Source organism: Heloderma suspectum, chromosome 4, assembly GCF_057233095.1.
Source record: "Heloderma suspectum isolate Gila_16-S chromosome 4, 16-S_ref, whole genome shotgun sequence".
In the NCBI taxonomy this organism is placed as follows: domain Eukaryota; kingdom Metazoa; phylum Chordata; class Lepidosauria; order Squamata; family Helodermatidae; genus Heloderma; species Heloderma suspectum.
The window spans coordinates 314,703,748-314,716,789 of NC_139461.1; the positions used below are offsets into that span (position 1 = coordinate 314,703,748).

The 13,042-nt window shown below is 52.3% G+C and overlaps 1 protein-coding gene across 1 annotated transcript; it reads right to left on the reverse strand.

Moving 5' to 3' along the window:
• Nucleotides 1-1,506: 1,506 nt before the first annotated feature.
• On the reverse strand, nt 1,507-7,179 carry LOC146349104 (WAP four-disulfide core domain protein 18-like). The gene is made up of 3 exons (XM_084854964.1): nt 6,868-7,179; nt 2,934-3,080; nt 1,507-1,686 (listed from the first exon to the last, which is right to left on the reverse strand). Exons 1-3 carry the CDS (start codon nt 6,947-6,949, stop codon nt 1,676-1,678), a joined length of 240 nt encoding a protein of 79 aa, XP_084711090.1. The 5' UTR covers nt 6,950-7,179; the 3' UTR covers nt 1,507-1,675.
• Nucleotides 7,180-13,042: the final 5,863 nt, after the last annotated feature.

The window sequence follows — 13,042 nt, forward strand, 5'->3', positions numbered from 1 at the left end:
CCTTGATTCCTGCATTGAGCAGGGGGTTGGACTCAATGGCCTTGTAGGCCCCTTCCAAGCCTACTATTCTATGATTCTGTGATTTCAATGGGATCTATGTTTGGCTAAGTTATGCTTCCAGGGTGGAGGCGCCCAGCTTCAAGCACAGACTTCTGTGGGGGTTCCAGACATCACCGTCTTCCGTTTCTGTCCCTCCTGTGGGCTCCCAGCACTTCCTCCCTCCGTTTCTCTCGCCACAAAAACGGTCAAGGAGGGAAAGACAGAAGAGCTGCACCGAGCCTTTGGAGTGACGGCAGCGTTGGGAGCCCTCTGCCTGGAAGTGCCCTGGGCCTCCTGCCACGTCCACGTGGGATTAGGCTGGTTTGCTCCTTCCTTTCTGCTTCCCATCCTCAGAGAGGAAGCGTTGCTAGAAGCTATAACATGGCAGGCGCCAAGAAAAGCCAGCCAGCCAGCCAGCCAACAAAGATACTGCGTCCCGCCATCTTGCACCACCATGCTTGCCCAAGCCCAAGGAGCAGGGAAATGGCGGACCTGGCCACCGCTCACCATGTTTTCTCCCCTTTTGCCCTGTGCGAACCCTGAAGGCCACTTCCTCGCCAAAGCAGATGACCCCTTGCGTTTGGCACGAAGTGTGGCAGGCTTACGGCAGGCTTACGTAGGCAAAAGTTCTATCAATTCGCTGCTTCCCATCCTCGGGTAGAAGGCATGGCCAGAAGGGCAGGCTCCAGCAACCCCAAAACACAGCGACAAACGAACACGGAGGCCCGAACTGCTTGCAAGGAGAACACCGCCAGAGCAAGGGAGGTAGTGGGCTACCCAGGGAGGCGGTGGGCTCTCCCACACTGGAGGCCTTCAAGACGAGGCTGGGCGGCCATCTGTCAGGGCTGCTCTGACTTGGATTCCTGCACTGAGCAGGGGGTTGGACTCGATGGCCTTGTAGGCCCCTTCCAACCCCACTATTCCATGATTCTGTCATTCTAAGGGACGGAAAGGGAATGATATTGAAGGCAAAACTGAAGTCCTTTGGCCACATGATGAGAAGACAGGATACCCTGGGGAAGATGCTGAGGCTAGGGAAAGTGGAAGCCAAAGGAAGAGGGGCCGGCCAAGGGCAAGGTGGATGGATGATATTCTGGAGGTGACGGACTCGACCTCGGGGGAGCTGGGGGTGGCGACGGCCGACAGGAAGCTCTGGCCTGGGCTGGTCCATGAAGTCACGAAGAGTCGGAAGCGACTGACCGAATAAACAACAAGAAGGGACGGAAGGGCAGGCTGAGTGTGCTGTGATGTGGTGGGTCCCTGAAATGCACCCCCCCATCCTTGCCAGGAGCCCTTTGAGTGCCTCTCCTGCCACGTTCCCACCATCGGTACCAGAGGAAACTGCCCCCCCGGACCTCGAGGCTGTCCCTCCCAAGTACACAGTGCGAGGCACAGCAGACCAGTTATCCCGCCCTGCCCCCTTCGTGTTCTCCCACTAGCTTGCAGTCCCAGACAGAGGCTCGTGATGCTGGGAGCTCATATCATCTTTATTGGGTGAGCCCATGCCATGCAAGGCTGTGCTGCAGGGAGGCAAGACCAATCTGCAGCGCCCGAGAAGCAAGAGAGGCTTTGCCAGCAGTCCTGGACGGCCAGGTGAGGCGTCCTGTGGAGAGGCTCATCCTCGCTGGAGCCCAGGTCAGCGCGTGCCTGCGAGAGAAGAGAAGATGCAGCCGTCATCAGGATGCTCATCCCAGACACCTGTCAGTGACTGAGCAGACCTGGGAGCCCCCGCACAGACAGGCTGGGCCGTAGTGTGTGCGTGTGCGTGCGTCTCTGGGCTGGGGGGAGCGTCATGCAGGCATGACTGTGGACACAGGGACAAGGCCTGTTGGCCCTCTGTGCCCCTCTCGGCCTGGCAAGGGAGGAGAGGGCCTGAGAAGCTTCTGAGTGGCCTGTTGGGAAGGGTCTATCCCAGGCCAGGCTCTGTGCCAGGAGAGACGGGGCTGCCCCAGCCCCAAGCCCGTACCTTGGGCGATGGGCAGCAGCCCCGGGCCGGGTGCCTTCCCACCCCGCGCTGCATGCAGGACGTCCCATGTGATTCAGTCTGCACACATGTGCATCTGCGCAAACACGCCACCCATCAGTTCCGGCATTGCTACAGGGATTCCCCCTCCTCTCCTGCAGAATCCTGCGCTGGACTGTGGGCGTGCTGCAGGAGGCAGAGGGCCGGATGATGGGTTGGGCAGAACTCCCAGCACGGCCCCAGTGCTGCACCTGTTAGATGGACGTAAGGTGAAGTGCTGAACGCCTGGTCCAGAATACTCTGGTGTTACCAGGGGCGGAGGGGGAAGTGCGCCCGGGCGGGCGGGGGGGCTGCTCTTCTCCCCTCAGTGTCCAAAGCCTCCTTCAGGTTGATGAGCACTGGGAAGGCAGGAGATTTTGGAATGCGCGGCTCCTGTCCTGGAGCGGGGCTGGGCATGCGCTTTGAGCACCATTTTGGGGGAGACAGGCGGGGTATAGAGCAAGCAAAGAAACAAACAAACACAGATGCTGGGCATGTGCCCCTCCCTACGGGAGCAGCCTTCCTCCCTCCTCGTGTAGGGAGAGGCAGAGAATGTGAGACCTGCCTTCCCGGATCAGGCCAGGAGCTTTTAGCAGGGCTGCTAGCTGGGGGTGGGGTGGGGTGGGGGCGAGGGCAGCTTCAGCCCCACCCTTGCTGTGCTCCAGCTCCCTCTCCCTGTCCCCCTCCCTCCTACCTAGCAACTCTGCCACAGAACTCACAGGCCAGGGGTACTGCTGCCGCTCATGCTCAGCACTGCATGAAGGGGCTCCAAGAAAGGCGATCTAGAGCCACTCTGCAGCTCCCTGACAACAGGTGAAGCCCGTTCGCCAAGCTCCTTCCTGCGCCGTCCCTGGTCAGAAAGGGGGACTTGGCAGCCATGCGCTTCTCTTACCTCCAGTGACCTTCCGGCACTCGTGGCCACAGCCGTTGCTGCAGCACTTTTCCCCTGGGCCACAAGCGTCATCGCTGCCGCACCTTTCCACGCAGAGTCCAGGGCCGGAGGGCCTGGGACACTCTCCGAGGAGCTTTGCGGGACGCACTGAAAGGAACACAAGTTGCTGCCACTCCAGAGTGCTCCAGGGCAGCCTTCTCCAGCCTGGTGCCCTACTGCGCCTTGGACTGCAGCTCCCATCACCCCCAGCCAGCACAGGTGATGGCCACATCTCACGGGCTCTGCCAGGCTGGTCGAGGCTGGTGTGGAGCTGCAGCAGCATTGCTTCTGCGCAGCCTGCCGGAAGCAGCAGTGCTGCGCGGTGCTTCCAGACAGTGCTGCATGGTCCAGCAGTGCCCTCTCCCATGGCTCAGGCCCCCCCAACTCGTTTGCCCACAGGTCCCCCCCGGCACTTTGACGGCTGTTGCTGGCAGGCTGGAAGGGTTGGTTCCTTGATTCCGTGACTCCCAGGCGTGGGGCAGAAGGCCACATGCAAGGGGCAGGTGGTGGGCCTGCTCAAGGGGTGCCGGTGCACTGAGCAGGGGATCTTTTGCTCCCCTGGAGCATGGCCCACGCTACGTGCAGCCCTGGACTGGGAAGGAGTGGCTCTCCAGCACAGAGATCGAGCAACCACAGTGAGCGCAGCCAGAATTAATGCACGCGTTTAAGGCTTTCTTCCCATGGAGCTTTTATCCTGCGATTGAGATGGCTCAATCACGTCACGGGCCTTGCGGGCTCTTCACATGACACCGTGACCCTCCAGGGCGTCTCCTGCACTCAGTGCCCTTTGTTCCATTTTTAAATAGATCGCAGATAACGAGCTATCAACTTACCCCCTTGTGTTCCGCTTGAGTTCTCTCTGCGAGAACTTAAACTGAATCCTACGGGGAAGGGAGATGTAATGTTGGGGGTAACAGTGGATGGAGGCGCATGCACTGCAACGGAGAGAACAGCTCTGATAGCGCCCAATCATAGTCTTCAGACACATGTAGGAAGAAAGCCAGACTATGAAGCACATGGTCTTCGATGCCTATACACTAATGCCCAGAGTATGGGAAACAAACAGAACGAACTTGAACTCTTAATACAGGAGGGAAATTATGACTTGATAGGTGTAACTGAGACTTGGTGGGATGACTCTCATGACTGGAATGCAGCAACTGAAGAATATAACTTGTTCAAAAAGAACAGGAGGAACAGAAAGGGAGGTGGGGTTGCACTGTATGTGAAAAATACACATCTCTGCACAGAAATACAGGAGGAGGAGCTTGGTAGCCCCATCGAGAGCATCTGGAGCAAAATCAACGGAGCAAAGAATAAAAGGAACCTGGTGGTCGGAGTCTACTAGAGTCTACTCTGCTCAATTCCTACTTTGGCTCAGTCTTCTCCCAAAAGAGGGTCTATGACCCCCCTGGCAAAGGCGAAGTGCAGGCTGAAGGGGCAGGATTGCAGCTTGAGATCGATAGGCATATGGTCAAGGAACACCTAATTACTTTGAATGAGTTCAAATCTCCAGGGCCAGATGAGCTGCATCCTAGAGTAATAAAGGAACTGGCAGAAGAACTCTCAGAACCACTGTCTATTATCTTTGAGAAATCATGGAGGATGGATGAAGTGCCAGACGACTGGAAGAGGGCTAATGTTGTCCCTATCTTCAAAAAGGGTAAAAAGGAGGAACCTGGGAACTACAGACCGGTCAGTCTGACATCAATCCCAGGGAAAATTCTGGAGCAGATGATAAAGCAATCCATCACCTTGGAAACAATGCCGTGACTGGAAACAAAGCCCTGTGAAGAGAGACTGCAAGAACTGGGCCTCTTTAGCCTTGAGAAGAGAAGACTGAGGGGAGATAGGATAGCACTCTTCAAGTACTTGAAAGGTTGTCCCAGAGAGGAAGGCCAGGATCCCTTCTGGATCATGCCAGAGTGCAGGACACGGAATCATGGGCTCAAGTGACAGGAAGCCAGATTCCGGCTGAACATCAGGAAAAACCTCCTGACTGTTAGAGCAATACGAGAATGGAACCCATTCCCCAGGGAGGTGGTGGGCTCTCCCACACTGGAGGCGTTCAAGATGAGGCTGGACAGCCATCTGTCAGGGATACTCTGACTTGGATTCCTGCCTTGAGCAAGGGGTTGGACTCGATGGCCTTGTAGGCCCCTTCCAACCCTACTGTTCTATGATTCTATGATTCTAAGAGGAAAAATGGCAAGAAGAGGAGCGAGATCAATGAAAGGTCATGGAAGACTCGGATACGGGGAGAAGGGGGGGGAAGGAAGTGGGTGAAAAGGGGAGTCCTTGTGATCCTGCATTTAAAACCGACACAGAAAGCCCCGTTTCAAATGCAGGATCTAGGCTGGTGTAGAGATGCTCTAAAAGGGAACCGTCCTTTCTCCTTTGACAAAGGTGGGATAGGAAAGGCGTTCACTTGCGTGGCCTAGCCTGGGTGGTTAGACCCCCACGTGAAGTACTAGTTCCCCTCTACTCGGCACTGGTTAGGTCTGGAGCACTGTGCCCATTTCTGGGCACCACACTTTGAGAAGGACGCAGACAAGCTGGAGAGGGTTCAGAGGAGGGCAACGAAGATGATCAGGGGACTGGAAACAAAGCCATATGAGGAGAGACTGAAGGAACTGGGCCTGTTTAGCCTCGAGAAGAGGAGACTGAGGGGAGACAGGATAGCGCTCTTCAAGGACTCGAAAGGTTGCCACAGAGAGGAAGGCCGGGATCTCTTCTCGATCAGCCCAGAGTGCAGGACACGGAATCACGGGCTCAAGTTCCAGGGAGCTAGATTCCGGCTGAACATCAGGAGAAACGTCCTGACTGTTGGAGCAATAGGGCAATGGACCTGATTCCCTAGGGAGGGAGTGGGCTCTCCCACGCTGGAGGCCTTCAAGAGGAGGAATGCTGTGACTTGGATTCCTGCACTGAGCGGGGGGTCGGACTCGATGGTCTTATAGCCCCTTCCAGCCCTACTATTCTATGATTCTATGGGTCCATCACACATAGTTTTTATCCTGCTCCTGGAATGGCTCTCTCGCAAGTTTGTGGGCTCTTTAGATGATGCTGTTACCCCCCAGGGTGTCCCCCGCCATTTCCTCCAGCCTATCTTGTGTTTTCCCCAAACGCAAAAAATGTGGGTTTTTTCCAGCCCACGGAACAGGAGCGCCATGACCTCCCCGTGAAATTCTTCCATCGTGGAAGAAACCGCTGTGTCTGCCTGCTGTGGGTGTTTGTTTTCAGTTGTTGGGGGCGCAGTCCGGATGAGATTTGACAGGCGTGAGGGCAAGAATCGCCTGCTGATTGCGCCTCCGGCCTCTGCATTTCTCAGTTGGAGGGAGAAGAGGGTAAAATGCCTCCCTGCAACGAAGGGAGACACATCTGATCCCCCACCCCACCAAGCTCAGAAGCAACGTCCTCTGTTGATTCAGAGCACCCCATTATGTTCAGTGGGGCTTACTCCCAAGCAAGTGTGCAGACTTACAGCAGAACCTTACATTTTATGTGTACTCAGAAGTAAGTCAGAGGTTTCCTGGGGACTGCGAGAAAACAGTACAGCAGAAGTGAAGCTATGAAAACAAGACACACCCCCCCACCCTTGGCACACATGCCAGGGAGGGAGGGAGGCACTCCCTCAGTTTAAACGAGTGTAAAGAAGCCATCCCGCAAAGACACTGAAAGCAGGAAGCTCTGGAAAGGATGTGGGGTTTTGCGGGGGGGGGGTGCTTAATGTAGAAACACCCCATGATTCTGTGAGTCCTTTGAGAAAGGTGGGATAGGAAAGGCGTTCACTTGCGTGGCCTGGCTTGAGTGGTTGGACCCCCCGGGAAGCGTCCCTGCAAAACAGCACCTCGGAGGGTGAGGAGGGCCTGGACAGCCGGGCTTCCCCCCTTACCCGTTTCTCCAGTTGCAGACCGCAGCTCAGCCCCGATGGTGAGGAGCCCCACGAGCAAGAGGAGAGCGAACCGTGCCTTCATGGCGCTGCTGCTTGCAGAAGACCGGAGTGCTGAGGCTGATCTGCGCCAGGGCTCGAGTGCCTTTTAGAGGACGTTGGGCAAGAGGGAAGTGAAGCATTCCAGGGCCTCTTTCCCAACACAGAGGGCCGTTGGCTTTCGCCATTCTGCGGCGGGGCTGACGGGCATTGTCGTTGAGAGCTGTGGCTGGCCTGGCGATGCTGACGCTGCTCAGCATCTCTGCCTGCAAAGTGAAGCTGGGGACCCCAGTTCCTAGTGTCCTTTCCCCAGCTCCTGCATTGCACGCACGCACGCGCACACAGAGACAGTCTGGCAGCAGCTCTGTCCTTGTGGGGATAGGCAGCCTCTGACGCTGGTTGCAGTAGACTCCCTTTTGGACCTGCCCATACCTCAGGGAGGCCGAGGTCAGGTTGCCCAGCTGGGGAGAGCCCACGTGTGCAGCAGAGCCAGGAGCCAGATGATGCCAGGAATGATGTGCCACCCCTCCTGCAGCTTCCCCACGGCCACACTAGCCCTTGTGGAACCCAAGATATGAGACAAAATACTCAGGCTGCATTCAGTCCAATCACTTCTGTGAGAAATGAGCCTGCTACCGCCTTTCAGTGTGTTTAGCCAAGTTGTGAAGTAGCCACAGCGATGAATGAATCATAGAATCATAGAACAGCAGGGTTGGAAGGGGCCTACAAGGCCATCGAGTCCAACCCCTGCTCAGTGCAGGAATCCAAGTCAGAGCATCCCTGACAGATGGCTGTCCAGCCTCGTCTTGAACGCCTCCAGTGTGGGAGAGCCCACCGCCTCCCTAGGTCATGGGTTCCATTCTCGTATTGCTCTAACAGACAAGCTGTTAGACAAGCTGGAGAGGGTTCAGAAGAGGGCAACAAAGATGATCAGGGGACTGGAAGCAAAGCCCTGTGAAGAGAAACTGAAAGAACTGGGAATGTTTAGCCTTGAGAAGAGGAGACTGAGGGGAGACAGGATAGCGCTCTTCAAGTACTTGAAAGGTTTTCACAGAGAGGAAGGCCAGGATCTCTTCTCCATCATGCCAGAGTGCAGGACACGGAATAATGGGCTCAAGTGACAGGAAGCCAGATTCTGGCTGAACATCAGGAAAAACGTCCTGACCGTTAGAGCAATACGACAATGGAACCGATTCCCTAGGGAGGTGGTGGGCTCTCCCACACTGGAGGCGTTCAAGATGAGGCTGGACAGCCATCTGTCAGGGATGCTCTGACTTGGATTCCTGCATTGAGCAGGGGGTTGGACTCGATGGCCTTGTAGGCCCCTTCCAACCCTACTATTCTATGATTCTATGACATTGACTCCCACTAGCCCTACATATCTCTGTGGCAAGCCAAAGTTATTCTCCAGAACCCCTGCTTTTCTAAGTAAACCTGTGCTTAAAACTCTGCTCTGGACATTTTTTCCTTACACTTGTCTGCTGTTCCTCTTTTGCAGGAGTTCAGGGAGTGACTTGCCCAGGGCCAGCCAGTGAGATTAAGAGCTACATGGGGATTTGAGCCTGGGGTTTCCCACATCCGAACCCATCACTCTTGCTGCTGTGTGTGCTGTACATCTCAGACCATTCTTTTGTTTGTCATTCCTGTTGACATGATGAGGCTTTGGCATCTGGCTGGCCCATAGCCCTTTTTATTTTCCCGAGGGGGAATAGAACATGAAAGGGGATCACTTTGGAAGGAGATAACAGCAGGGAAGACTGACATAGACATAGCTTGCCAGGCCAAGGGTCAGTCAGGCATTTCTGGGCTACAAAGATGCATGCGTGCATACATTTAGTTTCTCACTGCATTTGTTACATTTCAACATGAGATCAAGAGATCATTGTGGCGTCTGACGTCTACAAGGTTATCTACTAGGAGCAGGCAGAGAAGTTATAGAGGGAAGCAATCTTTACTGACAAAAATCAAGTAAAGGTGGTTTTCAGAAATGATAGAGAAATTAATAAAAGTGATAAGATATTAAACGTAAGACAAAAACTTAACTAAGGGAAATATATGTGGATATAAGGAAATATAGGGAAGACAACAGGGTTCAGAGGAGGGCAACAAAGATGATCAGGGGACTGGAAACAAAGCCCTATGAAGAGAGACTGAAAGAACTGGGCATGTTTAGCCTTGAGAAGAGAAGGCTGAGGGGAGATATGGTAGCGCTCTTCAAGTACTTGAAAGGTTCTCACAGAGAGGAAGGCCGGGATCTCTTCTCGATCATCCCAGAATGCAGGACACGGAATAGTGGGCTCAAGTGACAGGAAGGCAGATTCCGATTGAACATCAGGAAAAACATCCTGACTGTTAGAGCAATACGACAATGGAGCCAATTCCCTAGGGAGGTGGTGGGCTCTCCCACACTGCAGGCATTCAAGATGAGGCTGGACAGCCATCTGTCAGGGATGCTCTGACTTAGATTCCTGCATTGAGCAGGGGGTTGGACTCCATGGCCTTGTAGGCCCCTTCCAGCCCTACTATTCTATGATCCTATGACTCTATGAATCTCCAACCAATCAGCTTCATAAGATGATCCCAGGTTCTAGTATTTTGAGAGGGAGAAAAATGTCTCGCTATCCACATTCTCCACACCATGCATAATTTTGTATACGTCTATCATGTCTCCCCTTACCCTCCTTTTTCCAAGCTAAACAATCCCAGCTGTTGTAACCTTCCCTCATAGGGGAGATGCTCCATCCTCTTGATCTTTTAGTTGCCCTTTTCTGCACTTTTTTCAGCTCTACAATAACTTTCTTTAGGTACGGTGACCAGAACTGTACACATTGTTCTAAGTGTGGTCTCACCAAAGACAGTATGATATTGTCAGTTTTATTCTCAATTCCTTTTCTAATTATGCCTGACATGGAGTTTGCCTTTTTTACAGTGGCCGCACACTGGGTTGACATCATTGAGCTGTCCACTGCAACCCCAACCTCTCTTTCCTGGTCAGTCACTGCTAGCTCAGATCCCATCAGGGTATACTTGAAGTTGGGATCTTTTTGCCCCAGTGTGCATCACTTTGCACTTGCTTACACTGAACTGCATTTGCCATTTAGATGCCCATTCTCCCAGTTTGGAGAGATCCTTTTGGAGCTCCTCACAATCCCTTTTTGTTTTGACCACCCTAAATAATTTGGTGTCATCAGCAGACTTGGCCACTTCACTGCTCACTTCTAATTCCAGATCATTTATGAACAGGCTGAAAAGCATTGATCTTAATACAGATCCCTGTGGGATCCCACTATTTACTTCCCTCCACTTGGAGAATTTATCACTGATTCCTACTCTCTGCTTTCTATTCTTTAACCAGTTACTGATCCATAGGCAGACCTGGTTCTCTTATTTTATGACTGCTAAGTTTGCTCAGGAGTCTTTGATGAGGGACTTTGTCCAAAGCCTTTTGGAAGTCCAAGTAAGCAATGTCTACTGGATCACCCCGTCTACATGTTTATTGACATTCTCAAAGAACTCTAAAAGGTTAGTGAGACAGGATTTACCTTTGCGGAAGCTGTGTTGATCCTTTTTCAGCAGAGCTTGTCCTTCTATATACTTACTCATTTTATCTTTAATAATTCCTTCACCCAATTTACCTGGAACAGACATTAAGCTAACAGGCCTGTAACTTCCCTGATCCCCCCGGATCCCTTTTTGAAAATTGGTGTTACATTGGCCATCTTCCAGTCTTCTGGTACAGAGCTTCATCTTAAGGACATGTTGCATATTTTGGTTAGAAGATCAGCAATTTCATATTTGAGTTCTTTAAGAACTCTAGGATGGATACCATCTGGACCCAGTGATTTATTTACTTTCAATTTATCAATAGGATTGAGAACTTCATCTTTTGTCACCACTATTTGCCTCAGTTCCTCAGACTCCCTTCCTGAAAACATCAGTTTAGGCACAGGTAGCTGTCCTATACCTTCTGCAGTGAAGACAGATGAGAAGAATTTATTCAGCTTCTCCGCAATTTCCTTATCTTCCTTTTGTGCTCTTTTAACTCCATTGTCATCCAACGGTCCAACTGCCTCCGTAGCTGGATTCCTGCTTCTGATATATTTAAAGAATTCTTTATTGTTGGCCTTGATGTTGTTAGCACTATGCTCTTCCAAATGTTTTTTTGCGTCTCTTCTTGCCTGCTTGCATCGCCTTTGTGCAAGCTTGTGCTGCCTTCTGTTTTCCTCACTTGGGCAAGACTTCCATTTTCTGAAGGAAGCCCTCTTTTCTGTAATAGCTTCCTTGATGCTGTTCATTAACCATGCTGGTGACCTCTTGGACTTGGTGCTGCCTTTCCTAACCTGCAGTATACATTCTAGCTGGGTTTCTATTATTGTGGTTTTGAGTAATCTCCAAGCATTCTGAAGGGATTTAATCCTCTTGACTCCCCCTTTTAACTTCTGTTTTCACCAGTTCCCTCATTTTAGAGAAGTTTCCTCTTTTGAAGTCAAATGTGACTCTGCTGGACTTCCTGGGCAATTTTCCATGTAAATATATATAACATCGGATAGCACTGTGATCACTGTTTCCAACTGGTTCAACAACATTTACATCTCATACTAGGTCCTGGGTGTTCTAGGGCACAATTATTTAGGGCATCTAGAAATTTAACCTCTTTCTAGTGGCTGGAACATGCATTTATCCAATCAATGTGGGGGTAATTGAAGTTGCCATTATTACAAGACTTCCTTGTTTGGAGGCCTCCCTGATCTCGTTTTCCATCTCAAGACCACTCTGAGCATTCTGGTCTGAGGAACGATAGCATGTTCCTAGCACTAAATTAGTTTTGGAGCCTGGCACTGTCACGCACAGTGCTTCTGTGGAAGAGGCTTCCCCTTTTAGGTGTTCTAGTCTGCTTGACACTATGTCCTCTTTGACGTACAGGGCAACACCTCCCCCAGTACGCCCTTCCCTGTCCTTCCTATAGAGTTTATATCCAGAGATGACCATATCCCACTGGTTCTCTCCGCTCCACCAGTTTTCTGTAATGCCCACTATATCCAGGTTTTTCCTTAAAATCAAGCACTCCAACTCTCCCATTTTGGCGCAGAGGCTTCTAACATTTGCATAGAAACTCCTATACATGGTGTCCCTCCCCAGATGCCTCTGGCGTGTGCCTCTTTTGCGATGGGACGTTATCCCCTGTGATTGGCTATTATGTTCTGCCATGTGCTCCTGGCCTGTTTCTTCCCCTTCTACATTTGGGCAATCAAAGACACTTTCATCTTTATCCCTTTGGGGTGATTTAACCCGAACTGGATGCTTCCCCCTCCTGTGGCTTTCCCCCAGGGTTGGGTTTAAAAGCTGCCCCACCACCCTTTTTACGCTTAGCACCAGAGACTGGCTCCATTTTGGTTCAAGTTGATCCCGTCCTTCTTGTACAGGCCCAGCTTGTCCCAAAACATTCCCCAGGGCCTAACAAATCTGAACCCCTCCTCCTGGGAACACCATCTCATCCACGCATCGAGACTCCTCGGCTTCGCCTGTCAAGCTGGCCCTGCATGTGGAACAGGCAGCATTTCTGAGAAAGCCACCGTGGTGGTCCTGGATTTCAGCCTCTCATCTATCAACCTAAGTTTGGCTTCCAGGACCTCATGACTACATTTCCCCACATCGTTGGTGCCAACATGGACCACAAGCACTGACTCCACCCCAGCACTATCTACTAGGCTATCTAGACAGCGCGTGATACCCGCAACCTTCGCACCAGGCAGGCAGTTCACCATGCGGTCCACATGCCCATCACAAGCCCAGCTGTCTGTGTGTCTAATGGTCGAATCTCCCACTACCACAAGCCCCTCCCCCCGGAGGCACATCCTCAGTGTAAGAGGATATTTGTTTGTCTTCCAAGAAATGGGTCCCTTCAAAAGGATTGTTTCCCTCTTCCTCAGAATGACACCCCCTTTCCCCGAGACCTGCATTCTCCATGGCAGCAGAGGAGCTGTCACTCTGGGAGTGGGACACAGCTAGTGGGTCCCTGAAGGTCTCATGCACCAACCTCTCTGCTTGTCTTAGCTTCCTCAGGTCAGCAACTTTGGCCTCAAGGGAATGAACTTGTTCCCTGAGAGCCAGGAGCTCATTACACCGAGCACACACCCAC